This window comes from Diospyros lotus, chromosome 15 (genome assembly GCF_014633365.1).
Source record: "Diospyros lotus cultivar Yz01 chromosome 15, ASM1463336v1, whole genome shotgun sequence".
In the NCBI taxonomy this organism is placed as follows: Eukaryota; Viridiplantae; Streptophyta; class Magnoliopsida; order Ericales; family Ebenaceae; genus Diospyros; species Diospyros lotus.
In genome coordinates this window covers 7,789,561-7,815,929 of record NC_068352.1, presented here as the reverse complement: position 1 = coordinate 7,815,929, position 26,369 = coordinate 7,789,561, and the positions used below count along the sequence as shown (strand labels likewise).

At 33.4% G+C, this 26,369-nt stretch overlaps 1 protein-coding gene across 1 annotated transcript in view; it reads right to left on the bottom strand.

The window, feature by feature from the left end:
* LOC127791557 (uncharacterized protein At4g26485-like) overlaps window positions 1–23,550 on the bottom strand; it is a 34,448-nt gene extending 10,898 nt beyond the window's left edge. Inside the window, exons 1-3 of the mRNA XM_052321540.1 lie at window positions 23,384–23,550; window positions 23,055–23,253; window positions 22,208–22,465 (exon numbers count right to left, since the gene is read on the bottom strand). Of these exons, the coding sequence (XP_052177500.1) occupies window positions 22,208–22,465; window positions 23,055–23,253; window positions 23,384–23,540 (614 nt within the window). The 5' untranslated portion in view covers window positions 23,541–23,550. The remainder of the gene's footprint in view (window positions 1–22,207; window positions 22,466–23,054; window positions 23,254–23,383) is intronic.
* Window positions 23,551–26,369: the final 2,819 nt, after the last annotated feature.

Below are 26,369 nucleotides of genomic sequence, written 5' to 3'. Positions count from 1 at the left end.
AAAATGATAGAAGATAGGCATACTTGGCAGTCTTCAATGCATGAACTCATATGTAAAAATTTTATTTAGACAGATTTATCAAGAGATGCTTATTCTATTTTTTTTCTTTTTGTTTTTGTCTCAATCTCCCCAGCAACGGCGCCAAAATTTGGCTGCACTCTCACCCTACAATTTAAACACAATAACAAAAAACACATTAAAACTTTTATATATATATTTTTTATTTTGGTCAGAGGTTTATACTCATCAGTGTACGAGTGCAGTTGTAGTCCAAATTTAAATTTATATTTTCTAAATGAGTCCAGATTGTCCACTGAGAGATTTATTTATGACAAACGAAAAAAAAAATGTCACACATAGGCACACGCATTTAGATGAATTGGCAACAAGATTTTTTTATGGATTTTTAGATAACAGATACTAGGAAATAAAGTAATGCAGATGTTGAAATAAACACTAAATGTGAGGATATGAAATTGGATAGCACTTGAGTTAAGACAATTTCAGCCCCAACTGTTGATTCCCAATTTTTAGCAGACAAGATTAGCAACATTAATTTAATTTCAGATATGAGGGCTTGTTATTAAATGCAATTAGAGATGATGATAGTTCTAGTTTAAGCAATCCCCATACATGATATGCGGGATTCTAATTTAAGCAACTATCATAAATCCAATTGCAATTAATACACAAAACAACTAAATTAATCATCCGAGTTTGGGTATGATAGCATTTGCAGTTCTAGTAACTCCATACATGGTATGAAAGCTCTAAGTTAGGCTTACGCTCCAATCAAAACCTAATGATTTCTCAATAATTAATGTCACTCATTTAAAGCGTAGCTTTCTTTGGGAATCATTAGCATTGGACACTGTCCTTGTGTTAACCCAAGATTGGATTTAACTACCCATTTCCATTTAAAAGTTAATTGATATGAATTTAAATGGCATAATTTAAATAACAAAATTTAAATGACAGGAATTAAAATAGCAGAAATTAACCGACCATTTAGGTGGTGGATAATAAAGTAACAATAAATGACATAAGAATTCAAGAGAAAAAAGAAAGAAAGTAAGATCACAAGAGAAAACAATAGAGAAAAGAAGAAAGAACAATAGCAATTCTCAAAGAGAATATCTAAGAAAACAACTAACCTTTGATTCAAGAATAATAATCCCCTTACAAGTGCAACCAAGTGAGTTATTTATAGTTCACAAGATGCAATACAAACCACATAATTTCAATTATTCAATTAGACATAATTATATCTAATGGGCACTCACACACTTAAAGTTAAATGGATTTTAGCTATAATACACACCTAAAGTTAAATAGATTTTAGCTAAAAAACACACCTAAAGTTAAATAGATTTTAGCTAAAAAACACACCTAATAAAACACTCATAAAACAAATATTTAAAAAAAAAAAATAAATTTCTACAATTGGGTTTTTGATTTTCATTAGTATTAAAAATACTTTGGGCCTTCTCCAAATGATGTTTTCCATAGGTTGCTCAAGTTGGGCCTTAAACATGTACTAGGCCTTGGGCCTTCAATTTAATGGGCATGAGCTGGGCTTTAATTCTTCATGGACTGTGTTTGAATTCTTCATTCTTCAATCCAATTTGAGTCTCCAAATCCACCTTCATCATGCCTTCAAGTAAGCAATTGAGTGTTATTAATAGATTATATATTATATATATATGTATTACACATGGCACATATATATTAGATTATATTATATATATATATATATTACATGCACGCATGTATTGATGTATTTGTATTATTATTATTATTATTATTAAATTTTACTTTAGAATTTCATTTCATTCATTTTTCAATTTAAACTTGCATATAACCATAAAATATACATTAATATCTAATTTAAGCCAATTTTAAGATAAAAAAAAGAGTGTAATTATAACATAATTTTTACAAAATTAACCAGTAATCACCTTCCTTAAGAGCCATGGATCTTTTCTTAGGTTGTTAGACCTTAAAACAAAGAGTTGGGCTCTGATACCAATTGTTAGGTTTGAAATGCTATGGCACACACCAAGAGATGAGCTGAATTAGTATATAAAAATTCTTTTTCCTTAAAAATTCTTTTGATAAAAAGGAGATGTCGTCTATGAAGACCACGACTTTGTTAAACCTCAAAACCTTAAAATGGTACAATGAGGCATCAACTGTATGAAGACAACCTCGTTTTGACAATGAAGAACATAAGATTGAAAAATATGAAATATTTTTTAATGAATGGTTAAATATATGAATTAAGTGAGGAATATAGATATGCTTGAAAAGATAAATAAACAAAGAACACAAGTACAAGAGAACACAAAGGATTTATAGTGGTTTAGTTTAAACCAAACCTGATCCACTACCTTAGCTCCTCACTAAGGATTTTGCAAACCAATCCACTATAACCTCCTACTTTACCCTAAGTAACCCCTCTAGTCCAAGACTAGGAATTACAACCTCCTACTTACATAAGTAAGCCTCTAGCTACACAAGTTAGGAAATACAAGAGTTGAATAATAAGAGATGAATCTCTTAGTTACAATGATCTCTCAAAATGATACAAGGCTTGAACAAGATAATACAAATGATAATCAAAACCTTTGAGAGAGAAAAATTAAAGCACAAATATAATTTGAGAAAATGAATAAATTTTGCAAGCTCACTTCACTTCATTCACATCCATTAGCCTTTTCTAGATCATCCTTGATGTGTATTTATAGGTGTCCCATAACACTACAAAAAAATGGATTTTTTATGGCGGTTTTTTTGCGGCGGTTTTTCAATTGCCACAAAATATGTTTTTTACGACGGTTTGTCCAATATTTTGCATCGGTTTCGAAAAATCGTCGTAAAATTAATTAATTAAAATTATAAAATTAAATTTAGCGGCGGTTTTAAAAAATCGCAGCTAAACTCACTAATAAAAAATAAAAAATTAAATTTAGCGGTGATTTTCTCAAAATCGCCACCAAATTCATTAATAAAAAAATTCAAAAAAATTAAATTTAGTGGTGGTTTTGTCGAAACCGCCACAAAATTCAATAATAAAAAATAAAAAATTGAATTTAGTGACAGTTTTGTCGAAATCGCCACAAAATTCAATAATAAAATAAATCAAAAAAATTAAATTTAGTGGCGGTTTTGTCGAAACCGTCGCAAAATTAAATAATAAAAAAAATCAAAAATTAAATTTTGCAACAGTTTTAAAAAATCGCCGCAAAATTCAATAATAAAAAAAAATCAAAAATAAAATTTCGCGGTTGTTTCCAAATTCAGTAATAAAAAACTAAAAAAATTAATTTAAAAAAAATTAATAATTTAAAAATAAAATTAAATTAAATTTTAAAAAATAATCTATTTTTTTAATTTTTTAATCAATTAATTTATTTATATCAATTAATTTATTTAATTTCATTCAATTAAATTAAATAATTTATTTATTTTAAATTTATCAATTAATTAATTAATTTTAAATTAATTAATCAATTAATTTATTTAATTTAATTAACTGGTTTAAAACATTTTATGTTCAATTAATTAAGTTAATATGTTAACTCTTTTTTAGGTGTTTTGAGAGTTTAATTAATTAATTTAATTTAATTCAATTCAATTAAAAATTCAATTATTATTTTATTTTATTTAATTTAGGGCTAAGTGTAATTTCAAAAACTTGAGTTTGTGGGTGCAAAGTGAATTTTGAAAAATAGTGGTTCGATTACTTTATAATTAATATGCGCGAATGTATTATAAGGTGGCTTTGCAGATCAGCTGGCTTCGCGCGCGTATGCGCGTAAGGGTGGTCACGGGATCGAAACTGGGAAAATCACATTGTTGGAATAAATTCTAGCAGGCGCAATGGGCGCGCGGGGGCGGGGCTTGGCGCGCGCTTGATTTTGGCTTGCACGCAATAAATAGTGGAGGTTTCAAAACCAACACAAAAAATAAAAAAAACTGCCATTAAATTATTTTTATAATTAAATTTAATATTAAATTCAATTAAATTTAGTGGCAATTTTAAAACCGCCGCTAAATTTAAAAAACCGTCGCTAATTGCGACGATTTTCAAACCGCTGCTAAAAATATCACTTAGCGGCGGTTATACCAGCAGTTGATAAAAATCATCATTAAATGCTGCGCGACAGCTATATCAGCGGCGGTGCTAAATCACTTGCGGCGGTTAAAAACCGCATCTAAATGCCAAAAAAATCGTCGCTAAAAATCAAATTTTTTGTAGTGCAAAGTTTAAGAGAAATATAGTCATTTCTAACCATTTGGAGCCATTGGGATTTGAAAAAAATAGCCACTGGAGGCTTTCTGCAACAAATCTGTCGACAGTTTGATGACAAAACATTCTGTCTGTCGACAGTTTCTTGACAAATTGTTGACAGTTTCATGGCATTATAAGGAATGATTTCTTTTGATTTAAAAGATATTTTATTCAAAATTCATTTTGAATCAATTAAAAACACAATATTTCAAAATGCCATAAGAAATTTATCGCAAGATAGTTTGGCATTGGATTTAATTTTCGTTCAACAATTTTGATCAAATAGAAATATAATATTTCAGTTGTCATCAAGATTTAATTGTATGATGAAATTAATTTTGGTGTTTAATAAATCATATGAAAGAATTTTAGAGCACCAAGATAATAACCATAGATAAAATAATTTCATCATTTAGATGCAATTAATTTTTATCATCTAAATTGTTTTTTGTTTCCAAATCATATTATCAATTTTGTTTTTCATCATCAAAACTAAACACAAGATAAACACAAGAGTAAAACATCATTTTTCGGACTGTATTCCAAATGCGTATTTTGAAGGGTTCAATCGCATTTTGTATTGTCAGAAAACTTCAAGCACTTGTGCCAGCTTTTTTATGTGTGATTTCTTCTCCTAACTTTTCACAATCATGTCATCAACATATGCTTCCATTGTATCACCCAGCAACTCCGTAAAGACTTTATTCACCATGAGTCGATAAGTGGCCTCGGCATTCTTGAGCCCAAATGGCATGACTTAGTAACAATATGTCCCATTCTCGATAATAAATAATGTTTTCTCCTAGTCTGGAGGATACATCATTATTTAATGATACCCTGAGAAGGCATCCAAGAAGCTCAATAGTTGATACCCAGATGTTTCATCCACTAGACGGTCAATCCGAGGTAGCAGATAAGAATCTTTGGGACACTCCTTGTTGAGGTTGGTGAAGTCCACACACATGTGCCATTTTCCATTGGGCTTCTTGACCATGACAACATTGGCCAGTTATTCTGGATACAACACTTCTTGAATGAATCCTACCCTAAGTAATTTATTGATTTCCTCTTCTAATGCTGGTAGCTTATCTGGGGCAATATTCTGCTTCTTCTACTGGATAGGCTTAAACTAGGGATCTTCATTCAGGTGGTGACATATCACGTTCGAACTGATCCTGGGCATGTCATTTGGTGTCCAAGCAAATACATCTAAGTTTTCTCGAAAACACTTCACAATCTCTTCTTTTACGGGTTCTAGAAGCTGTGAGCCAACATATGCCAATTTCTTGGAATTGATTTCACTTAAGTATACTGCTTCTTTCTTTTCGACAGGTTGAGGTTTATGGGTGGTCCCTTCTGCCAAGGATTTATGTATGGCCTTCTCTGCTATAGATAAAGTCTCCTCAGTCCTTTTTCCCTTTGTAGATGACACATAATAGGTTTGTGCCTTCCTTTGATCCCCTCGAACCTGTCCCACTCCTGCAAGCATGGGGAACTTTATCAATAAGTAACAGAAGAACACTACGACCCTCATATCATTGAGTAGTGGTCGGCCCAAAATCATGTTGTATGCTGCCGAAGGGGCTTTGACCACCATAAAGTTTGCCTGTCGAGTCACACTTTGGGGTCTGTGTCCAACATGATTGGTAACTGAATGGACCCTACCACTAGGACAGCCTATCCGGTGAAGCTGTACAGGGGGAAGAACATTTTTCTTAATTGGTCATGAGATATATGCATTTGCTCAAAGCAGTTCCAGTAAATTAGATTAACAGAACTGTCGCTATCCACCAAGATTCTACTAATGGAGTGTTTGGCAATAACTGCAAAAATTACCATTGGATCATCATGTGGGAGTATTATATCACCTCTATCGGTAGGAGTGAATGTAACTGGCTCCTCATCATCTCTAACCTCCATCACTGAATTAATCTAGTAGGCCTGACAGGCATATGCCTTTCACGAGGCTATAGTATCTCCAGCTAGGTTTTCATCGCCTAAAATAACATGAATGGCTTGGTGGGTTGGTTCGTTATCTAGAGAGCAGTCTTGTTTGCGATCATTTCCCCTCTCCTATTGCGTTTGGTTTTGCCTTTCATGCCCCTCATGCATGTCTTCCATTCATCGGGGTTCCCGACCTTCTTCTTCTTCATTCCATACATATCTTTGTAGATGTCCTTCCTGAATGAGCATTTCAATCTGATTTTTCAATTCCCTACAATGATCTGTAGAATGTCCCTAGGTCTGATGGTACCTGCAATACTTCTCTTAATTTTTTCCCCTGGGTCTATCAACTTTTTTACTCAGCTTGAGGAGACCCTCCCCATCTATTGCTGCTAGTATGGCTAATCGAGGTTGTAGAAGCCTGGTGTAATGATTAAACTGAAGTCTAGGGGCATTTTGCTCTCCTAACCCTCTCCTATCGTCGTATAAAATCTTCTTCTCCTTCATATTTCTTTCTCTTTTGTTCCCTATCTTCATTTCCCCCTACTTTTCTCACGATCTTAGTGTGGAGGATATATTTGTTTGCTCTAACGAACAAGTCTGCCAGGGACGTTGGAGGATCCAAGGAAAGTGACTCTTAAAGTGAGGTGAGTCGTGTCCCTTAAAGCATAGCAGAAACTACCACCTGGACCGATAAGTCAGGAACTTCAAGAGTGGCATTGCGAAATCTATCCACAAACTAACGTAGAGTTTCTTTATTCCCTTGCCGGATATTGAGCAAGTATGTGGCATCTTTTTTTCTTTGACTATTAATCACAAAAGCCTTAACAAATTATGTTCTAAGCTGTCCAAATGAAGAAATAGAGGTTTCAGGTAAACTATTAAACCATGTCTGAGCGTGCCTCGATAGTGTTGGGGAGAAGGCCCGGCACATTATGTTGTTGTCCCATCCATGCAATATCATCAGCAACTTATAGTTTTGAATGTGATTATAAGGACCATCATTTCCAGAATAAGGGGTGATTTAGGGCATTTTGAATTTTTTAGGCAACGGCTTTTCCAATATATCTGCAGTAAAGGGACATTTTCTGCACTAGTGTTCCTCTATGACAGTGTAACATCTCGCATCGAGCAATAGGAATGACCGAAACAACTTATCCCGATGGACTTACGCGAACTTCCCAGGGGGTCAACCATTCTTGAGCTTCCCCAACTTAAGCACGCTTAACCCAGGGGTTCTTCGCCTAGATTCAGCCCGAAAGGTATTCAGCTGGTATTATTTCCTTCCTTACTTATCTTAAATATATACTAACATTTTCTAGGCTATTGGGGTAATATATTCTCCCCCCCCCCCCTTGAGCACATGACATCCTCGTCATGAAACCTTACAACTAGTCCCAAATATTCTCCTCTATGGGGGCTGTCATCCTAGAAGCCTACCAGAAGTCGCTCCTTGTACAAGCCCTCGAGCCCTAGCGCCACTCCCTACCCTCATCGGACCGTCTTCACCAATGGTTGGCTCTGATACCACCTGTAACATCCTGCATCGAGTAATAGGAATGGCTAGAACAACTTACCCTGATGGGCCTACTTGAACTTTCCAATGGGTCACCCATCCTTAAGCTTCCCCAGCTCAAGCACGCTTAACCCGGGGGTTCTTTTCCTACATTTGGCCCAAAAGCTATCTAGGTTATGTTATTTCCTTTTTACTTATCCTCGATATATACTACCCTTCTCTAGGCTCTTGGGGTATTACAGGCGAGGATCAATTTTTTCCGCTCAAGCACTTCTTCAACTACCCTTTTGTCATTCCGTATACTTACTGTTGTTTGGTTATCCTATCTTGTTAGCATACTGGCCATAGTTTCATGGTATCTCCATCTTTGTGGGCTCCTAGCCTTGTTTTCATTCGCGAGTTTTCATTTCTTTTGGGGACAGTATGAGGATTCTTTCTTGGCAGTGGTGATCTTGGCCTATCTTCCCAACAAGGAGAGGATCGAGAATGAGAATCGAGAGTGGCTTCCTGATAGGAATCAGCTCCCATATTAGGATCAGATTCATGAGGCGACATAGGCTCTAGCATAAACCTTATCAAGGTATCAGACAGTGTACCTCCAGGCATCATGCTTTGGAGTATCCCTGTCATGTCTCGAAGTTCCTGCATACCCTCAACATGTTGTTATCTCAATGCTTCTTATTAATCCCACAAGACCATACGCAGTGGTTGCCACGAAGTCCCAGCTTGATCGGTGGGGTGTGCTTGTGAGAAAATGTTAAGTGGAGGTAGGGCTAGCTGGTACCCCACTTGCCAATTCGAGAAAGCATAGTGGTCACCTCTCTGTGGCTGAGAGTTTGGAAGAGGAAGAGGTGCTCCCTATGGATGAGAGTCCTGTGGAGGTGGGTGTGCTCCTGTTGCTGAGAATCCTATGGGGGCAGGCGTGTTTCTACACCTTGAGAGAGAGTTCGTCGATGTCCACGGGTATTTACAATATCTTAAGTTGACTTCTTATCCTTCTTCCCACAGACAACGCCAATTGTTGTTACTAAAATACCATAATCTATTTTTAATCATGGGAGAATTTGGGGTGCGTGGTTGATCATAGGAGTCTCGTTCAAGCCTCGTGAGCGTTTTGAGAGTCTTATCACCAATGTGCACTGAGAGTCTCATCATTGCGTACTGAGAGTCCCGTCACCAACACGTTGAGAGTCTCGTCACCAACGCATTGAGAGTCTTGGTGGCTGAGGGAGTCTAGTGATTGAGTGAGTCTGATGAACGGGAGAGTCTGATGACCGAGTTAGTCTGATGAATGGGTGAGTCTGATGAACGGGTGAGTCTGATGATTGAGTGAGTCTACAAAATGAGGGCACCATTAGGGGCGCGGGTGGGTGTCCCATGATCGAGTGAGTTTGCAAAACGAGAGCATCGTTAAGGGCATAGCTAGGTGTCCTTGCATAAACCCTCTAATGCCTAAGTTAATTCTCGAGAGTAAGAGTGCTAAAACGTACTAAGAGTACCCAAGAGTCCGTACCTTATGTTGGAGGTGTGGCCTCTTATTTATAGAGGAGGGAGAGGGGAAACGCGTGGCGACTGCATCGAGAGTCTCGCAGCTCATTTCGTAGATTTCGCGGCCCATCTGAGAGTCTCAGAGCCTATCTGAAGAGGTGCGAGTGATACTCACTCAGTCATGACCGAGTCAGTGCTTCATGTCTTGGGTCACTCTGTGAGGCAACAAGAGGGGGAGAGGAGTCTCCCTACTCACTCAGTCATAACCGAGTGAGTAATGAAAGGAGAAAGGGTTGGTCCCCCCACCCACTCGGTCATGATCGAGTAGGTCTTCTTCCACTTGTCTTTAAGCGTCTTCTTTTGTCCTTTTTCTTAGTTCGGTCGTATTTCTGCTCCAAGGCTTGGACCCACCCCTCAACTAGATACAGGTGCAATTTTCAGGACATATCAATTAGATTAGTGTCTAGGTCCTCCAAATGAGGTGGAAATAGCATACTAGGATATTGTGATAGTGACTATGTTGCTGACCTTGACAAGAGGAGATCCTTAACAAGATATGCATTCACGCTATGAGGGAATTTAGTGAGCTGGAAGTCAAATCTCCAGCACATTGTAGCACTTGTTAGTGTTGATGCCCTAATTCTAGATTTAGATGGCATCAGGCATTTATATTTATGGGACTAATGATGTAATTCTTGTAATATGTAATAAAATATGTTTCCATATTTAAGGTCATATCTTCATTCATAGCTCTCTAATAATTACATATGAATAAGTCCTTAGATTTCCTATTGAAGGTCTTATTCTTAAGTGTTAAGAATGTGTGACAATTGACCTTTGTAATAAGGATATCTTAATGGTTATTTTCATTCCTTAGACTTCTCGGATAAGGACTATGATTAGTCAAGTATGGACTGACACATGGGATACTGCCTTTGATTAGTATGGTATACTAATGATAAAGGATGGTGAGTCACATGCCATAATCTATGAGATGGATACACTATACATGTGGGTAGGTGTTAGTGGAACATTTATTGAATGTGACACACGTGATAGATCACATAACTCAGAGGATCTATGGTCTATCATAGGTTTCGATTGTGTTACTAGTCCTTTATGTAATACCTCAAATTTTTAAACTCAAATATGAGGTGATACCTGAGGTTATTAAGTTCTAATACTTAAGGAAATAGGTTATTTCAAAGGATTATAGAAGCCTTAAGACAAAAGTTCAATTTCTAAACCAGGGGTAAAATCGTAAATATTGAAGTTCGAGCAAAAGTGTAATTTACCTAAAATCTTAGGGTACTAGTGTAATTTATCCATTCTCTGGGGACCAAAAAGTGCAATTAAAAATGGCCCAGGGACCAAGTTACAAGGGGTCTACGTGTAGTTACCCAGAAAGTTAGAGTCAAAGCATCGTTTCTTGAAACCTTAAAATATCTCATCAAAATATTTTTGCTTTGCTTAGCCTCCAAATGGGACACATGGCACGTTTTGGTTGGATGCACATGGGTGGCAATGGTGAAACCTGATCACTTCGCAACACGTGGCGGATTTTGATTCTTCGGGAAACTCTATAAATATGAAGCCTTTGTAACCTTCATTTGGACATTCTTCAAGAGGGGAAAGAAAGGGATTTTGGAGAGGGGAAATGCTACAAAAATAGAGAAAATGTTCTGCAAAAATTGGGGGAGAAAATTGGAGAAGAAATGAGGCTTGTCAAAAATTTCATGTCTCTATTGTAAAGCATGCCAAACGCCATCGAAACCTGGAGATAAGTTCAATTTTCTTTTACAATCTTGTAAAGAGATGAAAGGGGAGTCTGTAGGTTCAAACGACGGTTGAATCGGAGCTAAAACGAGGGAGTTATGGCCAAAAAACAAAAAGGAGGCGGAGCTGGGATTTTCCAAAGGGTGGCGCATGCAGCTCACGCGTCGGCTAGGGGCTGCATGTGTGGGCGTGTCATCCACCTTTTGGAGGAGTGTGAGGACGCGTCCGACCTCCGTTTGACCTGAAATTTTCACCATTATTCTCCTATTTTAAGTATCTACAACCCCATGTAAAAATATTTGAGGTTTGGTTCACTGAAATGCGTGATTTCTATAGAAATAGCCCCTAGTGCTCAAAACCATGTTGTGAATAGTGCTATCAAAGGGAAAACAATCGAGGTGAGTGATTCCTACATGTTTTGTGACACTTTGAGCATTTGTTGCTTCACTTGTGTGCGGATGTTGTCTTACATATCATGCCTTTATGGCTTATGCGTCATACTTTCCCTTGGTTATGCATATTCCTTCTGCTTTGTCATATATCATGTTTGTGTTGGTGACTGTGGCTAGTTGTTAGGACATCATGGAAGATCTCGTGCTCTTGCGGTGAGCCATGATCTTATGCTCTTACGATGAGCTACCATGATGACTGCGGGGGTGATTGCAACACCTTGGCATTGCTACCACAGGGGTGGATTTCATAATAACATTATTGCATTTGCACGCACATACCATTCTTTTTCTAATTCACTCACTTAGATACAATATCTAACTTGGGTTGATGCCCCTGGAACATATCAGGTGTTTCAGGTTCTAGTTCAAAGCGTGGGCAAGGAGGTGGAGCTTCGCTAGCTTTGGGTTTGATTTATTATGTACTCGTGTAATGGTACAACAATGATGTATTGTAATGGCAGCTAGGGTATTCAAGTTTGTAATAAGTATAAGGGTGCCTTACAGTTGTACTACAGTGATAAGTTGTGTCTTTTGGGGTATTGAGAGTCTTATACATTTCTTGTAATTGTAAAGAAAATCTAGTGGAAACCCCCTTATCTAGCTTTGGTTAAGCTTTCAAGTTCGATTTAATGCTTCTGTCGGTAAGGGTTTCCATAATGCCCGTAGGTGATGTCTTCTTAATTATATTTCAAGTTATTGCGTATTTGAAAAAGCGAGGCGTCACACTTTGACCAAAGGAAACACAGTTGTCTTAATTGTGTGTTGGTGCTAGGGATTTTCCATTATTAAGAACCATAATGTTATCCAGTGAGAGATTCACTGTGTGGTCTCTGTGTAGTGACATATGGAGGCAGGTGATTGCCAATGGGATTTATAAACCTCCGGTGTGAGGTAAACATCATATGCAATTAGTGGTCTTGATTGTAGAAACCCTTAGCTAGGGTACACATCATTGGAAAATGTTCCAATGTCGGAAAGAGTTCTGATGTGTCGTGTCAATGTCACCACACTAATTTTGGCATAGTCATTGAGTTAGTGAGTTTGATCAGTCCATGACTCTCTCCATGGTGGACACTAGCATTTTTAGATTAGGACTAAGAGCATCATGAAAGAAACTGACCACTCTACATTGTTCAAAAGCATGATGTGGGCAAGTGTGAAGAAGGTCCTTAAACCTCTCCCAAGTTTGGGCAAAGTTTTCATTGGATTTGCACACAAAATTCATTACCTCATTTTGGAGAGTGGCAGTTCTATTGGTAGGGAAGTACTTTTTTAGGAAGGTTATTTGCATCTCTCTCTGAGTTCCTATAGACCTAGGTGGAAAAGTGCTTAACCACATCTTAGCCTTATCTTTCAGTGAAAATGGAAAAAGTTTCAATCTTATGACATCCTTATTCACTGTATAATCCATGCAAGTGCTACATACTTCCTCAAATTCTTTCATATGAGTGTAGGGGTTCTAAGAATCCATACCACGAAAAGTTGGCAATAGTTGGATGGTGTCAGGCTTGAAGTTGAACCTGTGATGATTGATAGGAAGAATAATGCATGAGGGAGTTGTCTACCTTGGAGGATGGAGATAATCCCTAAGAGCTCTGATCATTTCCTGATCAATGGGATCAGGCTCACCATGGTCACTACCATGTGCAAACATGTTATTATGTTGAGACATGAGTGAATGTAGCAATGAAAGTTCAAAATCAGGCAGAGAGGTTTCTGCTTGGTTAGAATGAAATTCTTGTTCCATAAGTCTACTAGATCTAAGTCTCATACACAACACCAAACTAAAAAGAAACTAAAAACTGAAGGAAAGGAAACAATAAGATAACTAAAATAAACTGGGAATGATTACTTACTTACCTTAATCTCCCCAGCAACGACGCTAAAATTTGTCGCATCACTCACCTTGTATTTTCACTTTTTATCATTTTTTCAGTTATAACGAAGATTATTTAACAGCTCAAATCATCAAAAAAATAGTGAGGTATTTAGATTCACCAATGCATGAGTGTAATCGTAGCAGAAATTTATATTTTTCGGGTGAGTCCAGCTCGATTCACAGGGAGATTACTCATGAAAGGAGGTAATCACACCAAATCAATTAGCTTAAAGAATATGAGAATTGTCTAAACTGACAGTAATTGACTGATGTTTGGATATGGTGAAATCTTGGGTCAAAACAATTCGAGTGCCAAGCTCACTTGATTCCCATATAGCTTTCTTAAAAATAACAAAATGTTCAGATTGCTTCAGGTTTAATCATTAAATACACCACTGAGACACTACAAAAAAATTGATTTTTTGCGGCGGTTTGAAAAATCGGCGCAAAACATGGTATTTTGCGGCAGTTTCAAAATCGTCTCAAAATATGATATTTGAGGCGATTTTTTTAAAATTTTGCTGCGGTTTCATAAAACCGTCGCAAAATTCAGTAAAACATATTTTTTTGCGGCGGTTTTCAAAAAACCGTCGCTAAATTTAAAAAATAATTAAATTTAGCGACGATTTTTGAAAAATAGCCGTTAAATTTAAAAAAATTAAATAATTCAAAATTAAAATTAAATTAACATTTGCGGCGGTTTTTAAAACCGTCGCAAAATTCATTAAAAAATTAAATTTAGCGACGATTTTTGAAAACGGCTGCTAAATTCAAAAAATTAAATAATTCAAAATTAAAAATAAAATAATATTTGCGACGGTTTTTAGAAACTGCTGCAAAATTCATTAAAAAATTAAATTTAGCGGCGATTAATAAAAACTGCTACTAAATTCAAAAAAATAAATAATTTAAAATTAAAATTAAATAAAAATCTTAAATATTAAAATTCATTATTTTCATTAAAAAAATTAAATTTTGCTTAAGAAAATAATTAAAAATTAAATTAATAAAAATAAATATAAAATCTTAAAAATAAATTTAAAATTGCATTTAAATTAACAGCAAAATTCATTAAAAATCTAATTTAAAAAATAAAAATAAATTTAACAAAATTTTAATATATAAAATTTTAATAATTTTTAAAAATATATAAAATCTTCTTTTTTATTTTTAATCAATTAATTTATTTTTAATTTATTCTATTATTCTTTTAAAAAATAATCAATTAATAAATGTTTTTAATATATATTAAAAAATATAAAATATAATTCTAAAAATTAGTTGTTAGATTAGTATATAATATATATATATATATGTGTGTGTGTATATATGTTAAGGGGTTCTTTATAGATCAAGCAGTTCGCGTGCGCGTGCGCGCACAAGGGGTCCTGGGTTCGAAACTTGGGGAGGGGAAAGCGCGCTGGGACTTAATTTCCAGCATCGCCACGTGGCACGCAAGGGTTGGGTGGGCAGGGCGGTCGGGGGTAGGCTAGGCGGGTCAGGCCCTAGCCGGGCTGTCCTGCGATGGCAATAAAAAAATTAAATTTTTAATTTTAGCGACGGTTTTGAAATCGCTCCTAAAATTAAAAATTTAATTTTTTTTATTAATTTTCGCGGTGGTTTCAAAACCGCCGCTAAATATTATAGAAATCGCCGCTAAATCACTTATTTAGTGGTAGTTTCTAAAACCGCTACAAAATTTAAAATTAGCGGCGGTTATTCCAGCGGTTGCTGAAAACCACCGCTAAACACTCTGTGACGGCTTACTTAGCGGCGGTTAAAAACTGCCTCTAAATGCAAAAAAAATCGCCACTAAAAGCCGATTTTTTTGTAGTGAGATAATGATAACTCTAGTTCTAGAAATCCCCATATATGTCTTGATTGCTATTTAGTAGTGAACCTAAAAGGTCACACGCATATCAGGTATGATGGTTGACTAAGAGATTAAGACTAAAATCGTTATTAAGAGTTAATGGCATTACCATTAAGAGTTAACGGATTGAGTTAAATGATTAATTAATAAGGAGCAATCATCAAGAGTTGACGTGAATGCCATTAAGAGTTAACTGGGGCTTTAGTGTCATTATGAGATAATGAAAGTGCTATTAAGAGTTAATAACGGGCCTAAATGCAATTTTTGGAAGTTTTGGATAAGGGGACAAAACTGTCTATAGCCTAGGGAACTGGTCGACGGCCAACAACTCCTTTCAAGCGGTCGACCATTCCTACTGTAGAGGTTGCGAATGCACGATCTTTTTATAGTCTTTTGCAATCGAAAGCGAGGGCACATGGTAAGGGCACGTGGCGAGGGCGGACGAAAGGAGGATGACATGCGTCCTTCTGGTCTCCTCCATGCCTCCAGGGCGATTTTCATGTCTTTTGTCTATTATGAGAAGATTTGGGCGACTAGCGTTTTTGTATATTTTGATATATAAGCTAAGAAAGGAATGCAACTGTTGCATCAGTGTTTTTCTCCTAACCCTAACCCGAGTTCCACTCTATCTTCAGAGCTCAAAGGACTCTCTGAATGCCCTCATTCCATTTCTCATCTTGCTTCCTATTAGCTATTATAGTTCATTGTTCTTGATAGTGAGACTATCAAGCTTGAGAAGCTATTTGATTTGAATCGATTTTCATTTTAGCCATAATCTCCCTCACTCTCTCTGTCTAGCACAAAGAAATAGTAGTGGGATTCACTATCGCAACGGAGCGTGGACCTAATAGGCCCTTCGTAGCTTCGGGGGACGATTTCGTTCTAACCAAAAAGGAGTACGGGAGCTATCTTTTGGAGCAATTGTTGTTGCCTCGGGTAGAGATCAACCTCTACATTGGCCTTCCACAATTGAAAGGTATAACATCTAAACCCCTTATGACATGGTTTAGATTTAAATAGCATATGGACATAGAAATGAGTCTTACAAAGGCGTTTTTGGTTTATGTTTCCGTTGCCATTTGTTTGGTTTTTCGAAAAAAAAAAAATTGAAAATCCGATTAAACCCTTGCATTGATACTCCAATAGTTCGTGTTTCTCATCAGCACTCTCCTCTACGGAGGCCAAGTATATGGCCTTGACTGAAGCCTCTAAAGAAGCAATATGGCTTCAAGGCATTTCCCAAGAGTTAGGAATTGTTAAACTTATAACTCAAGTTTATTGCGACTCATAAAGTGCAATACACTTAAGTAAGAATAGTGTTTTCCATGAGAGAACCAAGCACATAGATGTGCGATTGCTTTGTAAGGGATATAATAGCAAAAGGTCAAGTTAAGGTTGAAAAAATTAAAATAAAAATCAACCCAATTGATATGCTGACAAAACCTATTCCAGTGTCTAAGTTGGAGCAAGCTTTGTCCTTGCTCAATGAGCTCCAAATGTAGTTGGGAGACTTTGCAGGAGTCTCTGGTCAAATCCAAAAATCAACCAACTTGATTTAAGGTGGAAATTTGTTATAATTGATTCAATTCGTTGATCTAATATTATGTTTTTATATGTTTTATGCATTATTTCTTTGTTTCGGTCACTGCCTTGATGATCGACACGTGTAGGATTAGATTGCTCTCCTTCATTTTATTGTCACCATCAATCTGATTGCTATGTAACCTTCCAATATATAAAGCAAAGTGAAAGAGGAAAGGTCCATTCGACTATTCATCTCTTTTGGTAAGCAAAAACCCTATAGAAGTTGAGAAACCCTATGCTTGTATCGTTCTTTCTGGTTCTGTTTTGGTCTGTGTGAGAGAGTTCTTGATTATTGTTATGAGTGGGATTGCTCGAGCTATTGAGCATGTACTCTGGTTTAAATCATAGATATCGGTACTATATGTTTGTGGTTTTTTCTTTTGATACATTCTCTATAGTTGATTTCTGTAAGTCTCTTATTCTTTGATCTAGTGGATTGATTAGGGGTTGAATACTCCGTCGTGAGTAAGACCTATTTACAGATCCGAACACGTACGTGTTGTTTCCTTCTTTGTGTGCGTGAGTTGGCGTTTACTATTATGTTCTTTTGGATTCTTGTTTTTCTTTCGATACTGTGGCATTGTTTGTTTTGTTATTAAGCGAACAGGTTTAACACTATTTGTGATAAAGACGAAAGGAGCTTGTGAAGGAGAATTGAAAAGTTTGGGACTTAGCACAAAAGGAACAACTTGTAGCAATATCTTTCCATAAGGTTAAAATTACTGGTATGGTCTTTTCATTGTGACTGAAAATATGCACATGGTTGAAACATTTGAGTTTACAAGAGATTTTTCATTCCATTTATGTTGAATTTACATATTTTTGAAAAGTGTTTTCAAAAAACCAATGTGTCTTTTACGATACTTGCGTAGTGTAAGTGCATCCTTCAAAAGACAAATCACTTTTACATATTCAAGAACTCTCTATAATTTCTTTTACAATCTCCAATAATCTAACTTAAATATCAAAGTATTTGCATAGAAAATGCCCTAGGCCCTCTGACGATTTTCTTATTTACAGAATATTTGAAACTTGAAGACATTCTTTCTCGCCCAATAAATTCATTATTGTTTTCAAGTGACACCAAATAGCATAGAAAGTTATTATTAGTTTTGAAATGTGAAAGTGATCTTACAATTATGTCAAATCTAAAGGGGAGTTAGTGCAATTTATCCTAAATTTGTTTGACCTACAAAACTCATGTTAGGACCAGCAGGGATCAATTACTAATTTTTAGGACTCTTCAAAGCTCAACTTCAGTGCTCAATGGAGGAAAAATAGGAAGGTTACAACTTTTTTTGAATGACCTCTGTAATGCATTAAGAAGAGAATTTTGAAGAAGAATAGATCAATATACCAATTTTGTCTATTTAATTTCATTATATTGTTATTAATTTGATGTGTTAATAAGCGATCATAAACCGTTCACATGTGAAAAATTGAAATGGTAGGTGGAGTAGGCCCCCACTGGTTGGAGGGACAGGTGGAAAATTCAGGATCCTGTTGTTCGTCAAAAGGTCCGACGCAGACAATTCCAACACTTGGTTGTTGGGTTTAGTTGCAATAATAATAATAATAATAATAATAATAATAATAATAATGATAAATATCATAATTGATAAATGATCAATTAATATTCAAAATCAATCAAGATGAGTTAATATGATCAAAAAATAAAATAAGATGAGATGAGTCTCGTCTTAAAATAAAATTATCTTTTAAGTGAGATAATTTGATCATTAAATAAAATTATCTCTAATTGAGATAATTACATAATTAAAATTTTAGTTAATTTTTATCTTCTGAATCTTATTAAATAAGGTTTTTTTCTCTATAAATAAATGTCCCTATATAAGATTTAAGAGACATAAAAAATCACATAACATCATATACTATGAGTGTTCTTGTTAGGAGAGTGGGTATTTGAATTGTGGCTAGAGTCCACTTTTCGTCCTGTAATTATGTGCCTGATCTGAAAGTTAGAGATGGCTTGTGGCACGATAAAATTCAAGATCCAAAATTTTTACTACTAATCAAATATTTATCTTTGTGATATTTACGATTTATATATAAAATAACTTACAAATAATGATGTGAAGAAGTGTTTTAAGAAGATATACATTTGCCGTATTCTTAAATAATGTGTATTTATTATATTATTATATTTTTAGTTTTTAAACATTTTTATTAATAAGAAAATTCTATATATTTATAAGCACCGAAGCCCTTTATAATACAAAAAATGTGACGTGTAACATAAAAAGTATATTGTACATATAAATATTTATTGGGTACCATATAAATATTTTAATACATGATATATTTATTAATAGTTAATAAAAATATTTAGAGACTAACTAATAAAATTTAATAAATGTTTATTATATGGAAATAAAAAATATGTATATTTTTTGACAAGTACCTTTAAAACCACTCATTAGGATTATCAAAAAAAATAAAAAAATAAATGTGTCGGATTTTAAAATTGAAGCTGTTTCCAAATTCAATGAACCCAATTTCATGGGGAGCAGCCAAGCTCGTGCTTTGATTCGTATATAGAATTTTCTTCTCCAATAGGAAAATATTATAACCATAAATAGATCAAATTACTTGATGATTTAACTCCAATTAAACATAAAATTAGTGAAGTTAGATCAATTCTTTATAAATTTAAATTGTTATTAAGTCAATTAGATAAAAGTTTACGAGTTCGAATTGATAACAAACCAGTTTGAAAAAAAGTCGGAATCAACTCAATAAAAAAATAGGTCTAAATGAGTCAACACGAAACTCGAAATTAAAATTGACCCGTTATGACTTATTAATATAAAATAGATTCATATATTTTTGTTATTAGTATTTTGATAATATTTGAAGTTGTATCACGAATGATGGATATACTATTATGAAATTAGTCATTTAATTAGTAATTTGTGGGTTATTTTATTTTAATTTTAGTTTTAATATTTTGGTTAATACTTAAATTTAAATAGTTATTTAAATAAGTAAATAGGTCAATTGGTCAACCTGATTTGTATTTGTTAACCTTAATAGGTATTTAACAAATTAACCTATTTACTTAACAAATTCAAATTTAGGTTAACAGTAATTGAATCTTAATATTTTGGCATTCCAACAAAATATACTTAAACGTGGTTTGTTTTCATCTAAAACTAGATATCGACCAAATGTGATTTGCGAAAATTTTAAATTAATTTGTGTATATATACTTATTATTTAATTTTTAAAATTATTTAAAATAAAATTATTTTTAGTTCAGACTGTACTTATTTTTTATAATTCGGGTATAAAATATTTTAAATACTCTTTAATAAAATGTATAATAACAAAGAGTTAGTATGGATATTTAAAACATCTTAAAACTTGAATTATAAGAAATAAGTACAATTCGAATTGAAAAATAGTCAATTTAATTATATAAATGTATTAAAATATTTTTTTTATAAAATTAATTAATTTTCTACACACTAATCTAATAAAATATTTTGAAACTTTTACTTATTTAGATATGTAATCTATCAATAAAATAAGTAAAAATATGATCTTAATGAAAGATTAGAGAGGCCCAATTCGAATTTTAAAAATAAAAAATTTTAAATATTTATATTCAAATTTTAACAGAATTTTCGAATTCTTCTCTTAAACAATTCAAAGTATAATTAAGGCTTGGTGGTTACAATTTGGTTAGTATTCTTTAAATAAATCTTAATTCATCACTTTGCAAATTGACAGTATAAGTTTAAATTTATATTTTATATTTAAATTTGAAAATTTATTATAATATTATTATAATAAATTGAGTTTTTCTTAATTAGGCTAAATCCCTCCAAAGTTAAAGATGCCAAGCTATATGATTTATCACCTAAGACCCATAATTTCTCTTAATTTCTCTGGGCCTGTAGTCATTGGGCCTTTTGTATTTTATCTAATGGAGTAAGTATATTTTGTTGGGCCTTCTGTTTATTTTCGGGCTTTTTATTTTTTGATAAGTTGAGCCTTACCCCATGCTCCTCTGTGGAGCCTTCATTTTTAATAAAATATAATTAAGGATAATGTTAATTATTTTCTTAAATGTAACTTATTTTTTAAAATTATTTTAATTAATTATTAATAAATCATATTTTAAGATATTTAACTAGCTATATAAATTATTTAAAAAATAAAATAAGACAAAAAAATATAGAGACGTTTAATGAGACAACACTCCAAAAACACTTCCTAATGGTCTCGCACTCTCAAATCTTCTATGTATTCCTCCGACGTGAAGCTATACATCACAATGTTATCGAGATAGACCACCACGAACTTGTTGAGATAGTTATGGAATACCTGATTCAAAAAGTGTAAAAGGTGGTTGAGGCATTGGTTAAAATGCTCTTATTTGCATCTTAACTATTACATATATACACTGTTGTTAGAATCTTACGATTCACGATTCGAATCGTACAATTTGACTTGATTCATATAGAAATCGAGTCGAATCTATAGGGTGAATCTAAAATGTCTTAGAATAGTACGATTCGAAATTCGAATCGTACGATGTGACTCGATTCATATAGAAATCGAGTCAAATTTATAGGGTGAATCGAAAATCCCTTAGAATTAACTATGAATCAGACGAATCAACCGTGAATCGCATGAATAGCACGATTCGTCCAATTCATGCAACTTCGTTTGCATGTGCACTTTAATCAAATATTCGTTCGATTTGGCTATTTTTGAAAACAAAGAAGATGGTGAAAATGATGATGTTCTTGAACTTGAAGATGAAGATAATTGATAACTAGTGAAGATTATGGACAATGGAGTTTATTAGTAACCTTATAGTTGTAGGTTCTTTTTTTTTTTTTTTTCCTAATTTGTTATTTTGAAAGTGGTTTGGTTTGGTACAATTTGAATTTAAAGGTAACATGAATATACTTTTTCCTTTTGGTATAATTTTAAACTTAACAAATATATTTAGAAGTTTATTTATCTATTTATATTTAAAAGAATTGATCATGGTGGGCATATTATTTATTTTTTATAGATATATATTATTTATAGTTGAAATTAAGAATATGTACCGAATCTTACGATTCGATTCGATTCTTGATTCACGATTAATAAAATAAGGATTTCGATTCTCGATTCGAATCTTAATTTAACTACTGTGCATATATATATGTTATAATCTTATAACATATGTACTAGTTATTTGCATTATCTTATGATCAATTTGAGTACATATGTGTGTGTATATATGTCGCAGAACATTCAGTTTTCAATTAAATGTCTCGCATTGTGTATCCAATATATATTAAGAACACAAGGACTTGTAAAGATAAAATTGAACATGACATAAATAATTAAAGAGATTTAATTTAATTTCTTGCAGAACTTGAAAGTAGAGCATTCTCCAACTGGGAAAGTCTCGTCGCTTCTACTGCCATGGCCTCTCTTGTTTATATAGCCCGGATATTGATATAAACTGAACACCACTTTCTCGGCCAAATCCAGTCCCACATCCTCTGCCAAATCTTCTATGTTCCATTTACTGAATGGGTGAGCCGTCTTGTGGGTTATGTGTACTTGGCCACTCTCTCTCAACATTTCGTAAGCATTTATAAGAAATCCCTTCACTACATTGCTGTGCAGCCTGAAAAAAATTAATTAATCCATATACATCATCAGAAGGGTGGTAGTCTACGTGGTTAATATTGGGTGCAAAAGTTTAATGATTGAGGAGTTTGGAAGTCACTTTTACTATTTATTTTATGATTTGATGGTATTTCCAATCATATGATCCAGATGATTAACAAGGCAGAGGCCTATAATATTGTTAAAGAAGTTCTCGTAAAGGTTTACTAAGTTAACCATATAATTGGGTTTCTCCCATTTTAGTGAGAAAAAAGGGGGAAATAAAAAAAAAAGAATATATATATATATAATAAAGAAATGATATTATATATATAATGAGAATATATATAAATCTTCATATTTCTAATTAGGCTAAATCCCTCTAAAACATACTACTCGTATATCTTTCCACCTCATACCCAAAATTTGTCTCAATTTCTTAACAATCCCTAAATTAAGAACAAGTTATTCTCTCAAAATAATATACACATACACATAGGGGGATGATGAAAGCACCAAAAAGGATATTTTATATATATATATATATATAACGAGAACTATTAATAATGTTGATCCCTGGCTCATTGTTTCTGAGTTGTTGTACTTACTCAATTTGGAAAGGATCGCTTTCACTGAAAATGAACCCTGCATGAGGGAAGTTGAAAACTATTCTATCGAACAGCTTGGAATCAAGGCGGGGATCTCTCATCATCGCCGTGGCATCCACTTGGTGCAAAATGGTGCACCCCAACTGCTCCAGAAGCTGCAGATTAGCCCTCGCACTTGGGTGCTTCTCCTCGAGCAGCTCTTCCATTAAATGTTTTCCAACATTATATTGAATCCAACGTTCGAAGTTAGCAACTTAATATATATACATATATATATACATCGAACTGATTGATGATTGATTCAGAAACATGTACAGTAAATGACTAACCTCGAGAGTCCAATGAGGTAGCGACCATGTTGTGAGCAGAGCCGAATACAGTGGCTAAGGAAGCTGAGAATGAGAAATTTCCCTCGCCCACTAGCAGGATCTGGTGCCTGCTGCTGTAGTGCTGAATCCACCTCTCTTGTACTTTCTCATCCTTCATGCCAACAGCCCCTTCCATTCTTCAAGTACGTATTTGTTTCCTCAATCACTTCAGAACAGCAAATACGTGTGTGCGCGGGCGCTGTATCTTCGAAGCTGAAATGAAACATGAATTTATAAGGCCGCTGGCTAGGGTTAATTAAGTGATGGATTAAAATGGGATCATTTACACATCATTCACTCTAATTCCGAAGAGTCCCTTGTTTCTGGTTCTGGGTTGGAACCCTGGGGAGAGGTCCGCTGGTCTTCCTTGAGAGACCCTTCGAATGGAAATAGTAGTCTGTATTTGAGATTAATAGTAAATTTTAATTGTTTCTCAATTCATAGTAAATTGTAATTGAGATTAATAAATTTTAGTATTTAACATTTAATATTTATTAAATCAACAAAAAAAAAAAATTGACATGTGAACCTTAGAGTAATACCTTGTTATTTTTTTTTTAATTTTTTTTTTTTTTTGGATTAGGTTGAGATAATGGATTTTTGAGTGCCAACAAGGTTAATTAGAAATAACACATTAATTTCGGCATGTCACAGGGATTGTTGGATGGTTTTGCTTTGGCTTGCTTGGGTGTTCTCTATCTCTATGATTCTATCACAAAGACGATGCACAAACATTAAGTTGCTAGGCTCTGTTTGGTATTGCTTGTGATAGAGGGTAAACATTAAGTTGATAATATTGTTACAATACTTACCTGCACTATAGGCGTGTTAGCTAAATTAGAGTTCTATTAACTATAGTTTAGAGTAAATTATATAAGTTAATTGATTTTGTTTCCTCTTTTGTATATTTCTTTAGATTATAAATAAATATTAAGCTGTATATTGATACAAATATAATATATAGAGATATAAATTTCTTTCATATCTCTATCAAAATATACAAATGTATCAGAGCTGGGTAGATTTGGGTCAGGATCTAAACTATAACTAATTAATACAACTTTAATTTAGCTAACACAACTATAGTATAACTAATATTGTAACAAATATATTTTAGAACCCAACTTATGAAAAGCTTTTAGGGTATTTGGTTTATTAATGTAAAAGTTTATTTAAAAAAAAATAGAAATCAAAATCTCAGTAAAAAGGTTGTGAAGTTCCAAAAACGAGTTAAGTTTCTTATTAAAAACATTTTTAAAAATTATACCAAACATTTGGACTTTTTGTGGCTGCAATTAAAATTGGAAAAAGCTATACCTACAAACAAGTTCAACTAATAACTATCACATTAAAATTGGAAAAAGCTATACCACAAACAAGTTCAGCTAATAACTATCACAAACTAATATGACATATGCAAAATCATGCTAGTTTTACACTAATTTATACTACAAGAAAATAGGTTATTTGAGACGGATTTTAAGATGAATTTCAAGTTTGAGACGGATTTTTGAGATTGATTTTGAGAGAGGTTTAGAGATGGATATTTTCTATTTTTAATTTGAAATGAATTTTGAAATGGATTTAAAATATGAATTTGAGACGAATTTTTTCAATCTCTAATTAGAGACAAATTTTTTCGTCTCTAATTTGAGACGAATCTAAAATCAATCTCTAAATTCATTTTGAATTTAAATTTAATTAAAAAATAAAATTAGAGACTTAAATCTATCTCTAAATCTATCACAAATTTAAATTTAATGAAAAAAATAAAATTAATTTCTTCCAAAATTTTAAAATTAAATATAATAGACACAATATACAAATTGAAAAAAAAATCATGAATAAATGTAAATTCATTACAATAAATCTATGCAGTATTAATAATAATACACATTGTTCATTAATAATAATACACATTGTCCAATGATGAATCCTTCTAAGATCTACTTAGATATTGTCTTAAATGTTTTAAAATATGATGTTTTATTACCAATTAACACAAATGTTTGAATGGTGAAAGTAAAAGTGTATAAAATACACTCTAACAAGTGTCTTAATGACACTCATTAACAAAACCCATAATAGAATAGAATAATAGCAAATTTTAAGTGAAATATTAATTTTTTACATTAAGATATAAAAAATGATCTACTTAGATATTGTCAATTAGTAAACTTAAAATTATTGTTTAAATTGAGTTTTCCTTAATTAGGCTAAATCCCTCCAAAATTAAACATGACAAGCTGTATGATTTATCACCTAATACCCATAATTTCTCTGGGCCTGTAGTTATTGGGGCTTTTGTGAGTAAGTGTATTTTGTTGGGCCTTCTGTTTATTATTGATATTGAGCCTTACCCCATGCTCCTCTGTGGAGCCTTTATTTTTAATAAAATATAATTAAGGATAATGTTAATTATTTTCTTAGATGCAACTTATTTTTTTGAATTATTTTATTAATTAATTATAAATAAATCATATTTTACGATATTTAATTAGCTATATAAATTAGTTAAAAAAATAAGATAAAAAATATAGTGAGGTTTAATGACCACCTTGGGGCAGCACTCCAAGAACACTTCCTAATCGCCTCACCTCCTCTAAATCCATTTTGATGCTGCCCTGCTCAATGAAATGGTTGAGGGTTCTTTTCCTAAGCAAAGGAATATCTTTTTTTTCTTAAAGTGATTCTCTCGTGGTCTCAAATGTTTTATGTATTTTTTTGACACAAAATTATACATCACAATATCATCGAGATAAACCACCACTAACAGGTCAAGATAGTTATGGAATACCTGATTCGAAAAGGTGCAAAAAGGCGACTAGGGCATTCGTTAAAATGCTCGTATTTGCATCTTAACTATTACACTCGAAATAATTATTTGCATTATCTTATAATTTGAGTAATAGCAATACATATATGTTTGTATATATGTCGCAGAACA